Below are 21,643 nucleotides of genomic sequence, written 5' to 3'. Positions count from 1 at the left end.
GGGCACTTGGCATGTGCCCGGCACTGGGGCTGCACCTCGAGGGACCCCCTTCCCTGCCCCAGGGCCCCTTCTGCTGAGCGGGGGCGGGGCGCTGCTCGGCGGGGATCAGGCTCCGCAGGGCTGCGGGACGACACCGGGGAGAGACACCTGGGAGAGACACCGGGGAGAGACACCGGGGAGAGACACCCAGGCCAGAGCGTGGGCCGCGCAAAGCCACTGTCCAACCGTCCAGCTGGGCAAGGCAGCGGCTACCCCCCAGACTCACCCCCGCCCAAGTGCACGAGGCACCCCGACAAATCCTCTCCTATAAGCGCCACTGTTTAAAACTGCATCTCAACGTTGCCTATCTTAACTCCAACTCCCTGTAATGCAAGTCAACAGATTCACTATCTTTTGAAAAAGAAACTTAAGTACTTAAGCGCCTACCAACAGAAAAAGAGCCTTTCTTACGTGCCGCAGAGGCCCAAATAAGGAGGACGACACAGCCCGCGCCCCAGGACCTCCTACAGACCTCAAGTTCCCCATCTCAGGACTAGGCGTGAACCTGACCTCCCCCACGGCAGCGGTTTGCTCGGGTGACACACACTGCGCCTGACTGTCCATGCGGCGGCCGAGGCCACTCCTGCCGGGCACACAGCGCCCCTCATCCTCCCTCAGGCGTCACGGGTGAAATTCCAGGCACGAGTCTGCAACTGTGAGCGTGTTCTTTCTTGACCTCTTCCCTAAATCATTTTCCAACTCAGATCTTGGGTCCTAACTGACTACAAATCTACACGAACGCCACTCTTCCTCGGCAGCCCTGACATCCGCGGCCTCTCACTCCTTAAGTGAAGATGGATGAACCCAACAACCTGCAAAGAGCTCCTCATCTTGCTCACTTCGCCGGCCACCGGGGCTGCCAGTTCTCAGACCCGGAAGCCAGCAGGAACCCTCCACCCCACCTTCCCAAAGCAAAGGTCACAGGACCCAAACAATCGTTCTAGGTGGCTCTTTCCACGCCGGGTGTGCACCTACCTCGTTCTCCATGGAACACCCCGCTGGAAAGTCTGTGTGAGGAGGAATTTCTCTGGAGGAATTCTGGTTCCTCCCCCTCTGCCGATAGTTAGTGTGCATTCTCCTCTGTTCACTTCTGAGCTTGTTGAAAAATATGGTCAGATGTTAGCCCTCCCTCTGAAAAAAACATGTGAATGAACAGGAAGACCAGAAACCACAGCTTCCTTCTGCAAACCCCACTGAAGCTGTTTACAGTTTTTTAAAAAAGTTTGAGGCAGGCAACACCCTAAAACTGCTGGCAAAATCCAAACAGGCTGCATGCACGAAAAGACGTAAAGTAAACTCACACATCTTCATACTAAACCAGCACATCCTCCACCTAAACCTCCGCATCTCCTTACTGAACCAGCCCATCTTCTAACTAAGCCAGCCCATCTTCTTACTAAACAGGCACATTTTCCTTACTAAACCAGCACACCTCCTTACTGAACCAGCCCATCTTCTAATTAAACCAACACGTCTTCTTACTAAACCAGCACATCTCCTTACTAAACCAGTGCACAGACTTATTAAACCAGCCCATTTTCTTAGTAAACCAGCCCATCTTCTAACTAAACCAGCACATCTTCTTACTAAACCAGCAGATCTTACTAAACCAGCACATCTTCTTACTGAACGAGCCATCTTCTAATTAAATCAGCCCATCTTCTTACTAAACCAGCAGATCTTCTTACTAAACCAGCCCACCTTCTTACCAAACCAGCCCATCTTCTTACCAAACCAGACCATCTTCTTACCAAACCAGCCCATCTTCTTACCAAACCAGCACATCTCCTTACTAAACCAGTGCACAGACTTATTAAACCAGCCCATTTTCTTAGTAAACCAGCCCATCTTCTTACCAAACCAGCCCATCTTCTTACTAAACCAATGCATCTTCTTACTAAACCAGTGCACAGACTTATTAAACCAGTGCATCTTCTTACCAAACCAGCCCATCTTCTTACTAAACCAGCCCATCTTCTTACTAAACCAATGCATCTTCTTACTAAACCAGTGCAGAGACTTATTAAACCAGCCCATCTTCTTACTAAACCAGCCCATCTTCTTACTAAACCAGTGCATCTTCTTACTAAACCAGTGCACAGACTTATTAAACCAGCCCATCTTCTTACCAAACCAGCCCATCTTCTTACTAAACCAGTGCATCTTCCTTACTACCTCTAGCACGCAGAGCCCACGGGTGGCCTCCCCACATTTCTAGCCAATACCGTGTAGTCAGTTGAAGGACATCATTTTGGAAGTCTGACCATTCTGCAAATCCAAACGACAAAGGGAGAAAGAGTAAAAGCAAGCAAGCCGAGAGCGCTGCCGGGGCTCCCCCTGTGACCGTGCGGTGTCGCCCATGTGGTGGGACCCGCCGACCTGGCTGTTTCCGGCCAGCTGTTGCCTGCTTCAGGGCACAGTAGCCCAGGGGGCCTGGGCAGAGCACACCTTCTCCATGACCGTCAGCCTACAAAAGCCTCTACCTGCCTCCAGGACTCTTGCGTTTGAGACGCAACTTTGAAACTAAAGAGTATGTCCTTGAGCAAGCTCACTTTCACTTCTTCAGGGTCAAATCTGATCCTGAAAAGGAGAAGTTGGGTTTGTTGATGTTGAAGACCCTTACACTCTCTAGATGTTCCAGAATGGCTGCAAACAGGAGAGGCTACTTAATTAACTGTTCTGGTTAATTAGAGTGATGATTTAGAGTGACCATATTCACAGCTCAAAACATGACAAATATAATACAATTTTACTAACATTAGATTTATTAATATTAGATTAATATTAGATTTGATTTGATCAAAGTGCTAATTTTCAACAGTTTTCTGCCCATAAAAATGGCTATTTCATATGGTTCAATTTAAACTGTAACAAAGTTTAGTATTTCTTGATTCTGAAAAGACTGGTTCAGAACAATAATTTCATGCCTCAGTTACTACTACACATGCCACAGATGTAGGAAGCACAGTAAACCGGGTAAGGAGTACTGCACTAGATTTGTTTGAATAAACATCTGGTATTGACTGGACTATCCCTTTATCTCTTTAGACACCCAGGGCACCATGGGTACTGTCTGGACTCCGCTTTCTCCTTCTTTCTAAAAGCTGCCCCTGCAGAGCAGGATCAGGTAGCCCTGAGGGAAAGAGAACCAGGAGTGAGATTCAGAGACCTCAGGAGGTGGAGCAGCCCCCAGGACGTGTCTTGGTGACTGTGGGGCCTGAGTCCACTGCCTGCTCCCCACCAGGTCCCCCTGCATGCGACACACAGCCCACCCTTCCAAAGTCCCAGAGCTGCCCCTCCCGGGGAAACAGAGGAATCTAAAGGAAGCCCACCAGCTGCACATACAAGTCAACCTGTCCTGCTTTCACAGATACAACGATCACCAGGGTCAGCATGGAAGAGGAAGGGCAGGGAGCACAGGGGGCAAAGGAGAGACTGGATGGGGGCTTAAATTCTAGAGGGTTTAGAGGCATTTGAGGAGAACAACATCCATAAATACAGCCAAGAGAGAGAGACAGAGACAGACAGAGCAAACAAGAAAAGTATCTTAGAAATTACATATATGATCGCCAAAATAAAAGAGTTCAACAGAAGGGCTGAATAATAAAATGAGTGTAACTGAAAGCCAAATTAGTGACCTGGAATACGGTGGCACTTTTACAAATGAACATTCCAATCAACTTGATGATCGAGAGCACTAACTCTGAACCCCAATTAAGCAAAATGTTAGCCCCCCCAAAAGAATTCCATTCCTATTAGGATTGAGTCACAAAAAATTTGTACTCAGTGATTATCATACTTTGAATTTCATCAATGAAAATGTGGAAATTTGTTTTCTCTCTTCTGATGTGATACCTACTTAAAACCCTCAATGTTACCTCTTGGCCCATAAAGCCTAAAGCATTTACTATCTGGTCCTTTACATGAAAAGCTTGCCAACTCTATCCTAGAACATAAAGAGAAAGATGAAAAATAAGAAAATATTGGGACTTCCCTGGTGGTGCAGTGGTTAAGAATCTGCCTGCCAATGCAGGGGACACGGGTTCGAGCCCTGGTCCGGGAAGATCCCACGTGCCACGGAGCAACTAAGCCCGTGAGCCACAACTACTGAGCCTGCGCTCTAGAGCCCACGAGCCACAACTACTGAAGCCCGCGTGCCTAGAGCCCGTGCTCCGCAACAAGAGAAGCCACCGCAATGAGAAGCCCGCGCACCGCAACGAAGAGTAGACCCCGCTCACCGCAACTAGAGAAAGCCCGCGCACAGCAATAAAGACCCAATAAAGGAAAGAAGGGAGGGAGGGAGGGAGGAAGGAAGGAAGGAAGGAAGGGAGAAAAGAAAATATGAGAAAAATCAAAGGGCATAGCAGCCAGATCCATAAAGTCACTTGGTGACCTTGGAGGAGACAAGGACACGCAGAGCAAGGAGGACGCCGATGAAGGACTCGGCTCTACAGACAGAAAAGGCCTGGCACCAAGAAGGCCGACTGGAAAAGAGACACTTAAACCCATCCTTGTAAAACTGCAGGACTTCAAGAGGATAGCTAAAGGTTTCCAATAAGGAAAAATGAAAACGTTTCCTGAAAAGGAACGAGGATCAGAGCAGCATCAGGTGTTTAGTGCCAGCAGGGAACACAGTAATCCCTCTAAAGTTCTGATGGCAAATGATTTTGAACCTGGAAGTTAATATAAAGCCAAACTGTCCATGAAGTTTAGGCAAAGTTATTTTCATATTTGCAGTGCCTTGGAATTTTTATACCCTAAACCCTTTTTGAAAAATATACTAGAGGATGTACTACCAGCAAAAAAAAAGAAAAAGAAAAAAGGGTGTGAGACAGAAAAAGAGCTGGAGCCTAGGAAACAGTGGAACTCATGCAGGACTGCAATTAAAGAAATCCCAGGATGACAATTATGCACCAAGCCAGCAAAGCAACTGGTTCAAATTAAAACGATACAGGAGAGAGTCCCAAAGGAAAATGTCAGGAGATTCCATTACATAAAATTATATGATTAAAACCCTAGAAGTTCTTGATGATAAAAATATATGACTTTTCGGGGCTTCCCTGGTGGCGCAGTGGTTGAGAATCTGCCTGCTAATGCAGGGGACACGGGTTCGAGCCCTGGTCTGGGAAGATCCCACATGCCACGGAGCAGCTGGGCCCGTGAGCCACAATTGCTGAGCCTGCGCGTCTGGAGCCTGTGCCCCGCGACGGGAGGGGCCGCGATAGAGAAAGGCCCGCGCACCGCGATGAAGAGCGGTCCCCGCACCGCGATGAAGAGTGGCCCCCGCTTGCCGCAACTGGAGAAAGCCCTCGCACGAACCGAAGACCCAACACAGCCAAAAATAAATAATAAATAAATAAATAAATAAATAAAATCAAGTAAAAAACTTTAAAATATATATATATATATATGACTTTTGAAAGAAAAAAGAAAAGGAATTTATTAGAAACTCTAGAAAACAAAAAGTTTAAAAAAAAAAAAAACCACAAAAAAACCAGACACACCAATGATCCCAATGGGAACCGTACTAGTATGTGGCCTGATCCTGAACACGGGACAGAGTACAGACTGACAGTCTCCATTTGACCTCAGTGCTTGACACAGTCTCCTTCAGAAATACAGATGCCGTGGCAAAAAGCTACATTTTTCTCCACAAAATAAGGCCTCTTTTAAAAAACAGCCATGGGGCTTCGCTGGTGGCGCAGTGGTTAAGAATCCGCCTGCCAATGCAGGAGACACGGGTTCGAGCCCTGGTCCGGGAAGATCCCACATGCCGCGGAGCAACTAAGCCCATGCGGCACGACTACTGAGCCTGCGCTCTAGAGCCCGCGAGCCACAACTACTGAGCCCACGTGCCACAACTGCTGAAGCCCACCGCCTAGAGCCCATGCTCTGCAACGAGAAGCCACCGCAATGAGAAGCCCGTGCACCGCAACAAAAAGTAGCCCCCGCTCACCACAACTAGAGAAAGCCCGCGTGCAGCAACAAAGACCCCATGCAGCCAAAAATAAATAAATAAATTTATAAAAAAATTAAAAATAATAATAAAAATTTAAAAACAGCCACAGTGGCATTATTTTGCTTTAAAACTTGACAGGAATTTTTTTAAATCTTCAACTATCCAATTGGTGTTCAAATTTTCACCAATAGACTCCTATTTTTTTTTTTAATAGTTTGTTCAAATCAAGATGCAAATCAGGTCCATCGATAGACTGCCCTGAGCCGACACAATTCTTAAGTCTCTTGATGCATTTGTTAAATAGCCAGGGCAGGTCATCCTGTAGAATATCCCACTTTTTGGCTCCTGCAGGATGTATCTCTGTCAGAACTTTGAGGATGCTTCTCAGCCCCTGTATTTCTTGTAGACCAGTGGTTAGATCGTGAGGCTTTATTTAACTCAAGTGTGATGTTTTTTCAAGAATGCTGCCATCAGGGGGCACATAATATTGGGCAGTGACCTGCCACTGATGGCTATGGCTTGGCCCCTTTGTCTCATAGTTGGATATGATATTTTTCAACAGTCTGGTTCCACAATTCCTTCATCATTTATTAGTGGAAACATTTACATAAAGAGACCTTTTCCCTCCTCGACTATTTGGTCACCCTGAGGTACAGATCATTCAGAAAAGTCAAGTTAAATGCATCATCCTTTCTCTTCAGCAATGCTGCTTCTTTGGAATCGCCGGAGCTAAACAATCCATTAGTCATCATCTTATGGACGATCCAATTGTCCCGCCCCGGCCAGCGGCGGCCTCTTCAAAGTGGACCCTGGCAGCTGCTGAGGGCTCCTCAGACCTGGAATTGGCCACTGCTGCTTCTAGAGGAAAGTGCTGTTTCAGGCCCACTACCACTCACCGAGGGCGCTCACTGCGCCTGGGACTTGGCACCAGAGAGAGTGAGGAAATAAGCAATTTGTGTTTAAGAGGAAAACATCATGAATTCACAGTGATATTTCCAATCCAAAGTAGGATTACAGGGTTATTGATCACATTCTTTGGTATTATCGGCACCCACCCACTCCTCCTATGGTGAAAGCCAGTGTGTAATGCTGTTAATGTAACTATAGTTCCACTTTATCCTAAAACACATGTAACAGTGGCAATAATACCAGTATTATTACTAATAAAATGCTTACTGAAAACAATTTGCTTAAAGTTTCTTTGTTGCTTTTCTTGTCCTTAGTGCATGTCCCACTGCCAGCCTGCTGTCAAATTTCTATGATTTAATTACTTGAAATAACTCTTTTCTGTGGGGTTATGTCTTTTGTTTGTTTTTCCCATTTTTATTAATACTTTGCTTTTGATTTTTTTAAGTAATTTTTTTTTAAAATGTTTGGATTCAATTGTAATCCTGTAAATCGTTACATGGTCCAAACTCACAAGGCCCATGCTGAGAGGTCAGCCCCTCCCCTCTAGATAATCATCTAAGATAGGGCTCCACGCTGCACCCTCCCACCCCGGCCCGCTGTGAGGCTGCAGCACGGTTTAGCGAGCCTGCACCCCAGGGATGGAATGAGGCCAAAATGAACAGCCTGGTGCACAAACTGCCTCGTGTTTTTGCCAATGTTTCCTTGGGGGAGGTTTCATGGAAGTGGGATGCTGGGTCAGTCACGGCACCAGAGTTCAGCCAGGCATAGCCCCTTATGCCCTGTCAGGAGCTATGCTGGCCAGTTCCTCATGCCTGACCAAGTAGGGATGTCTGCTGGCCCGAAAGGTGAGAAAAGGTAGCTCAGTGTGCTCTTAATTTGCATTTCTCTTATTATGCAAGAGTCTGAGTTGCCTTTTCACACATTTAAAAGCCATTTGAGTTTCTTTTTCAGTGAACTGTCTGTTCCCATCTCTTGACTTGTTTTTTCCTCTCAGGTCCTCAGCCTTTGTTTTCCCTATTTTTAGAAGCATATTATATGTGGGATATTTACTTTTTGTTTTATAAGTTGTAAATATTTTTTCTCGATTTGTTGTCTTTTTACTTTGCTTATGTTTATGTCATCAGATCTGGTCTTTCCCCTCCTTGCTCTGAATTCTCAATAATAGTTAAGAAAGTTTCCTCGGGAATTCCCTGGCAGTCCAGTGATTAAAACTCCACGCTCTCACTGCTGAGGGCCAGGGTTTGATCCCGGGTCAGGAAACTAAGATCCCACAAACCACGCGATGCGGCCAAAAAAAAAAAAAAAAAAAAAAGTTTCCTCATCTCCCAGATCACTGAAGAATTCACCCATGTTTTTGCCTAGTACCTCTATGGCTTAATTATTTTTGCTTTTATTTAAATCTCTGAACCACCTGTTGTTCACCCTTGTGTACACTAGGAAGGATGGATCTGATTTCATCCTTTTCCACACGTTTGTCCGGTTACCCCAATATCACCCATTACTCAGATGTCCCCACTGCTATGAAACACCAGTTTACTGGGCACTCAAGTTTCCCCATGGAGGGGGGTCTGTTTCTGTATTTTCTCCTCTGTTCCTGCAGCTTATCCCAGGACAACCCCACAGCTTCAATCGGGGGTGAGACAGCACGACCCAATCTGGGGTTGTTCCCTCATTGTTCTTCTTCAGAGATTGTTCTTGCTTGTTCGTAACAAAAAATGAGCTTTAAGTCAAGTGGTCTCATTCCATTAAAAAGCCCGATGGTATTGTTGTTGGGATCACGTTAAAAATTAATTCAGGGAAAGCAGACACAGTCGTGATGCCACTATCCCACCCGAACACAGGTGTCTTCCACTTCTTCAAGTCCATGTTCATGTGTTTCAGGAGTTTTTCTTATAGAGATTTTGGATGTTTCTGTTCACTTCAACCCTAAAGTATGTACTTGTAATCGTAAACAGGATCTTCTATTATACGCTGGTGTTCCAACAGGACGAAGGGAAAAGCCAAGCTGGCTGGAGGGGCTGTAGAGCAACTGGGCGGGAGGAGACGGCAACCGATACAAGAGCCCTGCCTGGGGTGCGGGAACTGGGGGGCTGGGGTACGTGGGGAGGAGGACGAGGACCCCCAGGCCCCACATATTCCTGTGTTGTTGACTTGGACACTGACTGTGGTTTCTGCATTTGAGCTGCGCTAGCTGTTTTCATCGGCCCGTGTAACTGGGAGAGAAGCTACAGAGGCACCGATGGGAGGGCCTGGAGGCTGGTGTAGGTGACCCTGCATGGCAAGCCTCGCCAAATGCACGGCAAGAGTTGCTGGCACCCCTAAAGGGGCCAAGACGCACTACTGAACCCATGTCTGGGCCCGAGGTTCCACCCAGTCAGGGTAATAGGAGCCACTGGTGCATGGAGCCCTCGAACAGCAGGGCCGCTGTCCCCATACCACCTGGCATGGCAACCGGGCCTGAATGTGTTGCTGCCACTGATGGCTCCCCATGTGCCACCTCAGACACCGCTAGTGCCTTCTGAAAGAAAGCTGTGCCCTCTGGGAAGAAAACAAGTCAGTCTGCCTACACCTGGCAAAGTGAACAGCAGACCTTTACTGCCCGAACTCTCCATCGGCTGCCCAGCCAGCACGTGCCAAGTGATGGTGGGACTTCATTCTTGTGGGAGTCGTAGCAGACTGATGGCTCCCAGAGAGAACCACCTGTGAGGGTTACGTGCCACCCGCCCACCTCTGTCTAAAGGGGCAGGTCATGAGGAGAGCAAAGTCCAAGGCCTGGCTTCCCCGGGTCACCTGTGGGCCATCTGGACAGCATCACGGACAGCACGTCACACTCTGACCCCACAGCCACTGACAGAGAGGATGCCAATCCCTGATGGCCCCTTGGGATACAGAAGGCGCTTCTCCTATAAGGACAGGAGCACCCAAGGTGGGAATGGGATGAGGGGGAGGAACACTCACTGAAGGAAAAAACGATGACAGCACGACCACAATTCAAACAAGTTCTCTCCCAACTGCATTCTCATAAGGCGAGACCCGCCCCAGAAATGCCCAACAGAAAGAACACCTCCACTTAAAGGTAAAACCCACGCACTTCCATAAACAGGAGGCTGCACGTGGTCTGGCCCCAGAGGAAGCAAGGTCCACTACCTTACCCACACTGCTGACTCAGGTAGAGCCTCGCCCACCAGACTGGACCCAGGGCACGGATGGTAAAGCCTGCCTCACTTCGGAGGTGCATGACCCATGGACGGCTGCAGCTGCCTGCATGACTGATCGTGAGTGTCCCACAGTCCAACGCACTGGACACACTGACCAAGGGGCAAACATCCAGGTTCCCTGCTGCAGGACAGGTGTGACAACCTATCCGTGCATCGAATCTTCAGGGAGCCCACGTAAGCACCCACAAAGGAAGCGCTGCCATGGGCAAAGCCAACGAGCACCTCCACTAGAGCCTGACCCCCTGGTGATGGGCGACCAGAAGAGACTGGTGCAGCCAAGAGGACGGCCTTTGGAAACCTATCCACATCCCTGGTGAGCACGAAGTCAGGAATGTGATGGAAGCAACACAGGAGATGCGTACACGGACACCGAGCACCTGCTGAGCGTAAGGGACGGGCAGTGCACATGCAACTCCGTCTCCACAGAGGCCACCACCTCAGCGCTAATTCTGCTAAGGAATTAGTGGGAGTTCCTGGGCCAGTTTTGCAATTTTTCTTAAGTTTGAAATTATTTCAAACTGAAAAGATTCCTAAAAACACACATCAAAATAATAAACATTTTACAAGGGCACATAAACAAAAGGACCTGCATCAAATAGGTAATGATGGTTGCCAATGAAGGAGGGGCATGAAAGAGGAGTGAGGACTGGGGAATCAAAGAAAATGGATAAGTAAATAAATAAAACCAACAGAAAGCACCAGGACTTCCCTGGTGGCACAGTGGTTAAGAATCCACCTGCCAATGCAGGGCACATGGGTTCGAGCCAGGGTCCGGGAAGATCCCACATGCCGCAGAGCAACTAAGCCCGTGTGCCACAACTACTGAAGCCTCCATGCCTAGAGCCCATGCTCTGCAACAAGAGAAGCCACGACAATGAGAAGCCAGCGCGCTGCAACGAAGAGTAGCCCCCGCTCACCACAACTAGAGAAAGCCCGCGCACAGCAACAAAGACCCAACGCAGCCAAAAATAAATAAATTAATTAATTAATTAAAAAAACAACTTTTAAGTGCACTTTGGAAAATAAAATCCAAAATTATTAGCAAATGCCATTTTCATCTACCAGCGTGGCAAATATTCAACAGCTTGGAAATATGCCATGTGGGCAAAGATATTAAAAAACAAGCACTCTCAACATAAATTGCTGTTAAGAGTAAAAACTAGGAACTTCCCTAGTGGTCTGGTGTCTAAGACTCCGCACTCCCAATGCAGGGGGCCTGGGTTCAATCCCTGGTCAGGGAACTACATCCCACATGCCACAACTAAGAGTTCGCATGCCACAACTAAAGATCCCGCGTGCCACAACTAAGACCTGGAGCAGCCAAATAAACAAACATATTTTTTTAAAAAATGAAGAAGAAGAAAAACTGGAACAATCACTATGGGGAACAATGTGTCAATATCTATAAAATTACAAATGTACATATGCTTTCCTGATAATTGCATTTTCAGGAAATAATCCTATAAATACATTTATGCACATGTGAAAGGTTGGTAGAAAGCTAATATCTGCATTTTTTGTTAGAGCAAAATGACAACCTAAAAGTCCATAAACAGGCTACTGTTTAAATGAATTATATTAATCCACAGGAGAAAATGCCATTCAGCTCTAAAAAAGAATAAAGAAACTACATACCCATAATGAAAGAGCTCCAGAAAATATTGTCAAGAAAAAATAACACCGAAGAGGTTCCTATTTGCAAAAGAGAAGAGTAGATTGTATCAGAATAACTTTCTCACAAATCAGGGTTATGAACTCTAGGATCTAGAAGTAATAACACCCCAGTAGCAATAAGCACATCTACTGACCAGATCTTGGTTTCTAAATATCATTTCCACCAAGGGCAACCAATGCTCCTTGGACAAATGTCAAGCTCAGGGCTGGACAAGAAAGTATCAGATGAACCTGGAGCATCTTGTTGTGGCAAACGTAAGCAAGAACTCAGAGAGTACTGGGGTGCTTCCCTGGTGGCACAGCGGTTAAGAATCCGCCTGCCAGTGCATGGGACACGGGTTCGAGACCAGGTCCGGGAAGATCCCACATGCCGCGGAGCAACTAAGCCCGTGCACCACGACTACTGAGCCTGCGCTCTAGAGCCCGCGCGCCACAACTACTGAGCCCACGTACCACAACTACTGAGCCTGCGCTCTAGAGCCCGCAAGCCACAACTACTGAAGCCCGCAAGCCTAGAGCCCGTGCTCCGCAACAAGAGAAGCCACCGCAGTGAGAAGCCCACGCACCGGAACGAAGAGCAGCCCCCACTCAACACAACTAGAGAAAGCCCGCGCGCAGCAACAAAGACCCAATGCAGCCAAAAATAGATTTTAAAAATAAATAAATTTATTAAAAAAAAAATACATGAAGCCAAAATGAACTGAACTACAGGGTGAAACAAGCAAACCTAAAACAATAACTGGAGACTTTAACACCCCCCTTCTCAATAACTGACAGAATTAGCATACAAAAATTCAGTAGGAAACAGTTTGGCAGTGTTTTACAAAGTTAAATATATAGTTCCTATATAACTGGGCAATTCCATTACTAGCTATTGTCCAGAAGAAATGATAACATATGTCCACACAATGGGTCATTCACAGATGTTCACAGCAGCTTTTCATTATAATACAAAACTAAAAAGAACCCAAATGTCCGACAACAGGTGACGGATAAACAAATTGTGGTATATACGTACCATAGGCTACTACTCAGCAATAACTGATACACACAACGTTATGGATGAATCTCAAAAACATTATTCTGAGTAAAGAGGTTCTTGCACACAAGTATATTGTATGAATCCATTTGTATCAAGTTCTAGAGCAGATAAAACTAATTCAGACAGCACTAATGTATACTGGAAATTAATCCAAACAGCAATAATCTATAGTGGAAATACAAAACAATGGTTGCCTGGGAAAGGGACTTCCTAAGAGGTAGGAAGGGAACTTTCTGATTGAGGGTTATGGTCTATTTCTTGGCAGGGGGGGTTTGGGTTACACAGGTGTATGCTTTTGTCAAAATTTAGCTAATGTACATTTAAGATGTGTCCATTTCACCATAAATTTTACAGCGAAAGAAAACTGTAAACAAATACTGAACTCTAGTTAATGATACGCATGCTGAAGTGTTTAGATCAAAGTGAACTGATGTCTGCAATTCACTTTGAAATGCATCAGAAAAATAAAATGGGTCGATGGATAGGTAGAAGGATGAAGAGATGGGTAGACATGAGATAAAACAAATATACCAAACGTTAATGGTAGAATCTAGGCAGTGGATATATGGGTATTTGCCATAAAATTCTTCCAACTTTGGTGTATTCAAAACTTTTCATAATAAAATGCTTGGGGCGTGGGGGGCAGAGGAAGCAGATTGTAGCTGTAGACTCCTCTTCCGAGAAGTGGCGCTGAAGATGCACATGTTCTATGTGGAGGCTTAGAACAGAGCCTGAAATAGGGCTGACATCGGATGTACCATGGGCAGGTCGCTTCAGCTACTGTGCATATTTCAGAACATAAAATGTAAGAGCTATTTAGAGCGACACCTCTACCGGCAGTAATAAAACACTTAGACACAGTCAGACCCAGTACATTTCCTGACATTGACAAGTAGGATAACATACCTGACAGGTAGGTCTGTCCAAGGCCTTAAATTAATAAAACTGTATCCCCACCGTGTAAACGGCAAGGGGAAAATGGAATATTCTAAACCACACCTTGACTGTAGAGTTAATGGTAACGACACACAGGAAGCATATTAGAGATCTGGGGGAAAAACTGCATGTCATTTCAAACTATAGAATGAATAATAAAGATTCAAATAAATAAAAGTTTCTGCTTCTCAGAGTCACAAGTAACAACACAGGTGAGCCAGCATCTCCCACACCAGGTAACGCAACAGGGTCAGACTGACCATTTTTCTCACTTTCAGAATTCAACTATTCTTTCCACCTCCTGGGTTACAAGATACACACTGCAGTTCGCCATCCTAAGCCTCGAACAAAAGCCCAAATTCCAACTTCCTACTGCACTCATTAAAGAGGATTTCTTTTCATGGCACTGAACACATCTAATGCCTGTGATTAAATGCCCCAATTCTTAAGGCAATCCAGCAGAAAACTGCTACTGTTCAGGCACACTTCGAAGGAAAACCTGTAACATTTTTGGCACCAGCACACAGCTAAGAAAAACTGTCCTTTTTATTTCTACTAAATCGACAAATCCAAATCTAAACTCTGTCGCAACTGCATAACCATTAACACAGAGCGTCACATTTGAAGAACGGCCACTGGCCTTGGACTGAGGGATAAGAAAGAGCGAACGGAGCAGTGAAAGTGCCCACAAAGAACACGGGCAGGACAATGGCACGGAGGCTGGGCAGATGTGGCTCTGCCCAATCCCTTGCTACAGACCCTAGGTCACATGACCACAGTGAGTGTGCGGTTTGCGGCCCACACAGAGCACATGCAGGTGGTCCCGCCACTCTGAGTAGCTCGTCCACGTCTAAGGCGACAGTGGAGACCAGGTCCTCAGAACCTCCAGGCTAGAACGAGACCAGGTCCCACCGAACCAGTCCTAGCAGAGGACCGACTGCACTAGACTCTTGTCACATCAGCATGATGTCTAGGGTATGCTTCAAAATAACCCACTGTCTTAGTCTGCCTGAACAAAGCACCACAGACCTGGCAGCTTCAACAACAGTTATTTATTCTCTCCCAGTCCCGGAGGCTGGGTGTCCGAGACAAAGGGGTCAGCACGGCTGGCTTCTCCCGAGGCCGCTTCCTCAGTTTGGAAACAGCCATCTTCTCCCTGATCTTCACATCATCTTTCTACTGGATGCACATCCCCAGTGTCTCTTTGTCCAAATTTCCTCTTCTTATAAGGACATCAGTCATATGGGATTAGGGCCCACCCTAGTGACCTCACTTACCCTTTTTTTAAAAATAAATTTATTTATTTATTTATTTTTGGCTGTGTCAGGTCTTCGTTGCTGCATGCAGGCTTTCTCTAGTTGCAGCGAGCGGGGGGCTACTCTTTGTTGCAGTGCACAGGCTTCTCATTGCAGTGGCTTCTCTTGTTGTGGAGCACGGGCTCTAGGCACGCGGGCTTCAGTAGTTGTGACATGCGGGCTCAGTAGTTGTGGCGCGCAGGCTCAGTAGTTGTGGCGCACGGGCTTGGTTGCTCTGCGGCATGTGGGATCTTCCCGGGCCAGGGCTCGAACCCGTGTCCCTTGCATTGGCAGGCAGATTCTTAACCACTGTGCCACCAGAGAAGCCCAACCTCACTTATCCTTAATCACCTCTTTAAACGCCCTATCTCCAAATGCAGACCCATTCTGAGGTGCTGGGGGGGTCAGGGCTTCAACATATGAGTTGGGGGCACGGGGCATAGTTCAGCCCATAACACCTGGGGAGCAGGGGTGGATGAGGAAAAAGTGTACCTGAAACAACCTGCCCATGCATTGACGTTATCTGACATTGTGGCATTTCAATCTGCATTAGTCTACACTTGTACTTGATGTCTTCATAACAAAAAGGTTTCCTTATTCACTCTTATCAAATCACACTTCCTAAGAGCCATCCTCGCCTGTCCTCTGAGCTCCGCTTCACGCTCTGTGGCCACAGACCTCATCTGTCTCCCCAGCATCTGCACCTGGCACACAGTCAGTGCCAATGAACAGTTCTTAAAGCAATGAATGACAACCTCCAATGGCTTCAGCTGCACCCGGGACCAAAACCAACCCTCCACACACACACACCCTGGGCTCCAGGCCCTCCCAGCACTTCAGGGCCTCAGTCCCCACCTTGCCTGCTTCTGTACATCACATGCATGGTCTCCCGGGTGGAATGAGCTGATGCCTACCTGTCTCTCCTGATGTGAGGGCACTGGCCCCGTCTCATCCTCTAACATGGTGTGAGCAGCTTACTCTCCAAATAAAATGAGACGGCCTCAGCCCTTCTCACTGTACTAAGCATGTAATAGACACCCAAATAAATAAATAGGATGATTTCACACCAGTCAGCTAAATCTACAGTACTTAACTGCATCACACCACAGAGTGGTGATGAGGATGGAGCAGGTGGGTTATTATTGCTGACAGAAATGAAGAAATAAAAGACTAACAGTAACTGCAGTGACCAAACCTACTGGGTACAGAAGGCACTTGTCCTTGACCTCATAGGGCAGAACGCTGACAGCCCTTCCCATTCCAGAGCAGCCCCTTATTGCAGTACTATTGGTCATAAAAATGTCTTCCTCTCAAATGATGCTCAGAGCAGAAATACAAAAGTACTAGAAGATTCTAATGTGCTTTCTGAACCTAAATTATCATGATCAGTGGGTTATCAATCTGACTGAAGAAGACCAGGGAATTTACAGTTCCTAATGCATAAAATTAATAAATACATGATACTATGTAAATGGTAATTCTCCAAACCAGAAGAGGAATAAGCCTCATGTTTGCCAGTTATTCTGGACTCATCTACTAACGGCCTGACGTCTGGTCTCCACCAGATACCTCCTGCAGTGGTCTTCCGGCCTCCTCACCCCAGGGTGCAACACTGCCACCAAAGAATCACTGTGACAACTATCCGAGAGGAAAGAAAACAAGGTATAGAGGCCTAAATTCACTTTGTTAACCCATATTATGGCTGTGACACCTATAGAATCAATATAGTTATAAAAGCAATTTAGTAGGTCATGACCAGCAGTTTAAAAAAAAAACCAAAAAAAAGAACTGAATAAAAAAATCAGAGTGCACCGCTTGTAGTAATAATCGTTTCTTTAAACTTTCATTTCAGCTATACAAATACTTACACATATGCACACATACCTGTAGAGAAGGTATGGCTGCCTGAGGGCTGGTCTAGCTCAAACTCCCACTTCCTCACAGACACTAGCTAAGGGATGATTTGGCAAGTACATGAGCTGATAACTGGGGACCCAAAACCTAGAGGAATTTTTTTCTCCCCACTTTTCTTATGGAAACTTCAAAAATTCACAAAAGTAAGCAGAATAACGAATAATGAATAACCACTGCCAAAGCATTCAGCTATCTCCCCTCTTTTTTTTTCTAGTCTGAGTAAAGCAAATCTCCGAAATCATATTATTTCACCTATAAATACCCCAGTGTATATGTCTATCAGATCAGAACTTGACAAAACATTACAAATATTACACCCAACAAAATTAATAATAATGCCTCATTATCATTTACACCAAGTCCTACATTTCTAGGGTACTTTATAACCTTTGTTTTTTTTCATTTAAAGAATACAAATAAAATAGACCAATGTAAAACTATTTAACTTTGTTCAGGCTGAAATCATGGCTACCTGTGGTGCGACCTATGCCCCGACAGCAGGAGAAGCAGCAGAAACCGGGACCTGAACAAGGTTGAGGGCCAAGGGTGACTTCCCACAACTGTGTCTTCCCAAAGGCTGTGATCCGCATCTGAGTCAAGTGTTTTTAGAAAAATGCACATAATCCAACTCAAGTGTACACCTAAGCTTCCTACGAAAAGGAATTACATCCTAACAGAAGAGTATCAAAATGCATGGAACTTGGGTCTGCTCTGTAAGGAGGAAGCCTCATTCTCCAAACCTCCAAGCAGGAATGGTGGCCTGAAAGGTACCAGTCACTCTGGGGACGTTCAGGCAGGAGTGACCTCCATGGTTATTCCTACTCCCCAGGTCCCAGGCCTCTGGCAGCTAGTGGACTTCTCTGTCCACGCGTCCATACCCCAGACCTCCCCATCTCCTCATCAACTCCTCCCACACCCCATCACCCAGCGCCTTCCATGGGACATTACTGGCTCCAGTCACCCTCATCGTATGTGCCAAGGTAGCCTGAGAAAGGACAGGGCTGTACCTGTGCACTTTATATGAAATCCACTCTGGTCTAATGGTTCTCTGGCAGCTCGATGAGTTCTGTCCTGAGGAAACAGGCCACGTTAGAACAAGCCTGAATAACTGCTTGACAGAACACCAAGACAAGTATCTGAAGACCTGAAAAGCCTATCAATCCACATTTTTAAAGGCTTAAATCTGCACTTTTTGAGGAAGCTAACTTGGAAAGAGAATTTAAATGTCCAAATGGTACTTTCATAAAACTATTAAGTCATTACTCGCTGCTTCAGCTTGAATTTGTGTATAAGTTTTAAAATCGATAGCTCTAGTTAATTTACGATAATGAGAACAACTTAAGCGTCAAATTGACTGAGTTGGAGGTGACCTCACATTGAGTGGGGGAGCAGAGCAGGAAGGTTCTACTGGCTTGTGATTGGCTGAGAGCAAGACGTAAAGTGTGCTAAGTCGTGGCCTGGATAGAAATCTATGCCCCAGAGCTCTCTGTCTAGCCTGCCTGTAGGAAAATGAGATACGGCAGTGGCAGAGTACACAGAAAACACAAACCTCCTGGCTTAGGCAACTGTGTAATAACTGGTTATCTCCTCTAACAGAGACAATGAAATGTATTAATCTTCTCTATGCCTGACTCTTTCCATTGCCCCCACTATAAAATTCTTGAGATTTACTGGTTCTATTCCAAAAGCTCAGGAATGTCTTACCACTTCTCTCTCTCAGTATGCTGAATGTTCAAATGTTTCTTCCAGAGCTGGTTCAAAGTTCTGGGAAAAATTCATTCTCATCCTTCCCCATCAGATAGGCTAGTACCCACTTGAAGGGAATAACTCTCCTTAGCAGGCACCATTTGGACTGATTGTGGAAGATACCGTGTGGCTAGGATTGGTCCTCTGCTAGGACTGAGCCAGCTAATCTACAGAATGCTGGCAGCCAAGAGCACTGGTGACAGGCCTTCTCCTGTAAGGGCCCTGGCCCACCTGCCTATCTGTGACAGGAAAGGATGCAACTGACTACATTTCTTGTGAAGGCATCTACCAGCTTTGGTAGAAACACTAAACTCAGCTTTCCCCCTTTTTGGTGGGCAGCATCCCTTTGTGGTCTAATGCTTGCAGGCTGAATCACTTTCTTGGGCTGTTTTCCAGACTTAAACCATCTTTGTAGGTAACTGCAACTGATACTGCACTTAAATTACACATGTGTATTAATAACCTAACAAAACAATGAATAAAGAAAGTGAGAGAAGAAGCACTGCACAATCCCCCCAAGACCACCTGGCTACACTTCATTTCAAATACCTTTTTAAAATGGGACACCTTGTGATGAGTAATCATCAACTGAAGGACACAGCTGGCTCTGAAGAGCAGAAGATTAGAGGATTTATCAAGGTCTGTCTTAAACTTGCGCATAAAAGTGTACACACATTTATTAAAACGAAAATAACAGGTAAGACACTTCGATTATAAAGCCTGTATTTGAAAAAGATACATTTCATTGAAATCCATTTTACATTTTAATGATAGCTTATCTCACATGGTTATTTGTCTCCTTAAAATGTTGAGTTTCTTTATCAATTACTCTAGCTTGTAATTAAAGCCACATTTTAAAAATTACAAAGACTAAGGAACCTCTTGAACTGTGTCCTAAATCCAGCTGCCAAATGTAACGTCACTGAAATCACTCAGCTGGTATTAGGTAGAGCAAAACTCAGCCCGCGCCGGCCGGACCGGACCGTGAACGGGCTGTACCATGAAGAAGTTTTTGCTTTTACTTGGTACCCCAATATTGAAGTCAACTAAGCAGCAAATGTTTCTACATTAACCTTACACCCCATTTTCTCAAGATGCTAACCCTGGAAAACTTTCTGGCCCGTAACGGGGTCCAGCTCCTCTGCAGCCCCTGGTCACTGACCCGCGGGGAAGGCCATGTGCAGAGCCTGGGTTTGGGGGAGAGTCACTGACCGGAAGGGGCGGAAAGGCGTGGCTCCTTCCTCCCCCGCGCGCCCAGCCGGCAAAGGACCACCTAACCCCATTGTCCAGGGGCTCGCCTCCTACTCCATCGCGCGGAGACCGACTCCCGCGACCCTGTCCCGGGCCTGACCGTGCGCCGTCCACCCGGGGGCCCCCGGGGCCCCGGCCTGCCCGCCACGCTCACCTCCAACAGTGTGCACCCCCGGGCCTCCCCACGCCGGACTTCCAACCTGGGGCCTCCCCACGCCGGACTCCCACCTCGGAACTCCCCTTGCCGGGCCTCCCTACGCCGGACTCCCGCCTGGGACCTCTCCACGCTGGAGTCCCACCAGACTCCTGTCCCGGACCTCCCCACGCCTAGCCTCCCCACGCCGAACCTCCCAAATCAGAACTCCCCTCCACGGACCTCCCCAAGCCAGACTTTCCCACGCCCCGCACCGGCAGACCGACGGGCGGCCCCGAGGGACCCTCCCGTGTTCCCCTCACCCCCCGAACCCCAACCCCTCCGCCTTCCGCCTGCCTCGGTCTGGGGTCCAGCCCGCCCCCCACCCGGCCTTCGGGAGGACGCGCCCCGCAGGCTCACCTTCTTGCCCTTCTTGCCCTCTTCCTCCATGTCGCCGCGAGCGGCCCCCGCGGCCCGGCCCGCCCCGGGAGCCCCGCGCCGCCCGCTGCCGCTACATGCTCGCCCGGGCCCCGCGGCTGCTGCCGCTCCTGCGCCGCTTGCCTGGCCGCAGTCTCCGCCCGCGGCCGCCAGGGGCCGTCCGCGCCCTGCACCCCGCACCCCGCACCCCGCACTTCCGGGCCGAGGGCGCGGCCCCGCCCCCGAGAGCACGCCCCTCCCCGCGTGCGCACGCCCCTTCGGCCCACACGCCCCGCCCCCAACCCTTGTGAGCGGCCGAGAACGCGCCTGCCCTCCCCACCCCTTCAGGGCCGCGGGAGCGCGCCTGTCGCGCCCCTATCCCGCCCCACGCCCTGCAGGGAGGGCCGGAGCGCGCCTGCCCCGCCTTCAGCCCACCCTCCCGGCCCCTCAGGGCCAAGGGAGCTGCTCCAGCTTTTCAATTCTGCCGCCATCTTTACAGCAGCCACCTTCCCAGCCTGCCTGGCGCTCAGGGAGAGGGAGCTCAGGCCGACAGGAAGCGGAGGACGGGGCCGGTGGGAGGGGTGGAACCTGTGGGGAAGGGGAGGACGGGAAGAGGGTGGGGTGTGGGGCTACGGGAGGGGGCCTGTGGGAGGGGGCCTGTGGGAGGGGAAGGCGGGGCTGACAAAAGGGGCGGGGCCGTGGATGGGAGCGGCCGGCGAGAATAGGAGGGCGTGGCCTGCGGGAAACCGAAGGCGGGGCCTCGCGGAGGAGCCGGGCCTTGGGGAAGGGGCGTAGGACCCACTCCCTTTTCTTTTCTCCCTTTGCCTTCCATTCCTGCGGCCACGGTGAAGCTTTTTTCTAAGACTTCGTCTGTTCCAATGTCAGACTTCCTTAGGCAAACCCGTCAGGAAAGTTTAAATACAACAGCGAGCCCGTCCGGACCCTATCCGAAAAAAACGTGGAACCTTAACAGTCACTTAGAAATAAGTGCCACCTTTTACAGATGAGTCCCAAAGGGTTGGTTTGCCCAAAAGCACACTGCAAACTGGAGTCAGCAGCAGCAGTCCCACTATTTTGCCACTAGACTAAGCTGGCAGTAAGAACCTTGCA

At 47.9% G+C, this 21,643-nt stretch overlaps 1 protein-coding gene across 4 annotated transcripts in view; it reads right to left on the bottom strand.

The window, feature by feature from the left end:
• CCM2 (CCM2 scaffold protein) overlaps positions 1-20,752 on the bottom strand; it is a 61,352-nt gene extending 40,600 nt beyond the window's left edge. For 2 of the 4 annotated variants that reach the window (XM_057550048.1, XM_057550050.1), the window contains exon 1: positions 20,537-20,751. In XM_057550048.1, the coding sequence (XP_057406031.1) occupies positions 20,537-20,566 (30 nt within the window). In that variant the 5' untranslated portion in view covers positions 20,567-20,751. Of the gene's footprint in view, positions 1-1,014; positions 1,171-20,536 lie in introns of all 4 variants that reach the window. The other 2 variants (XM_057550047.1, XM_057550049.1) reach the window with 2 other exon arrangements.
• Positions 20,753-21,643: the final 891 nt, after the last annotated feature.

The sequence above is a fragment of the Balaenoptera acutorostrata genome, chromosome 7 (assembly GCF_949987535.1).
Source record: "Balaenoptera acutorostrata chromosome 7, mBalAcu1.1, whole genome shotgun sequence".
Lineage (NCBI taxonomy): Eukaryota > Metazoa > Chordata > Mammalia > Artiodactyla > Balaenopteridae > Balaenoptera > Balaenoptera acutorostrata.
The sequence above is the reverse complement of the archived record's forward strand: the minus strand, read 5'-3'. Positions and strand labels throughout refer to the sequence as shown.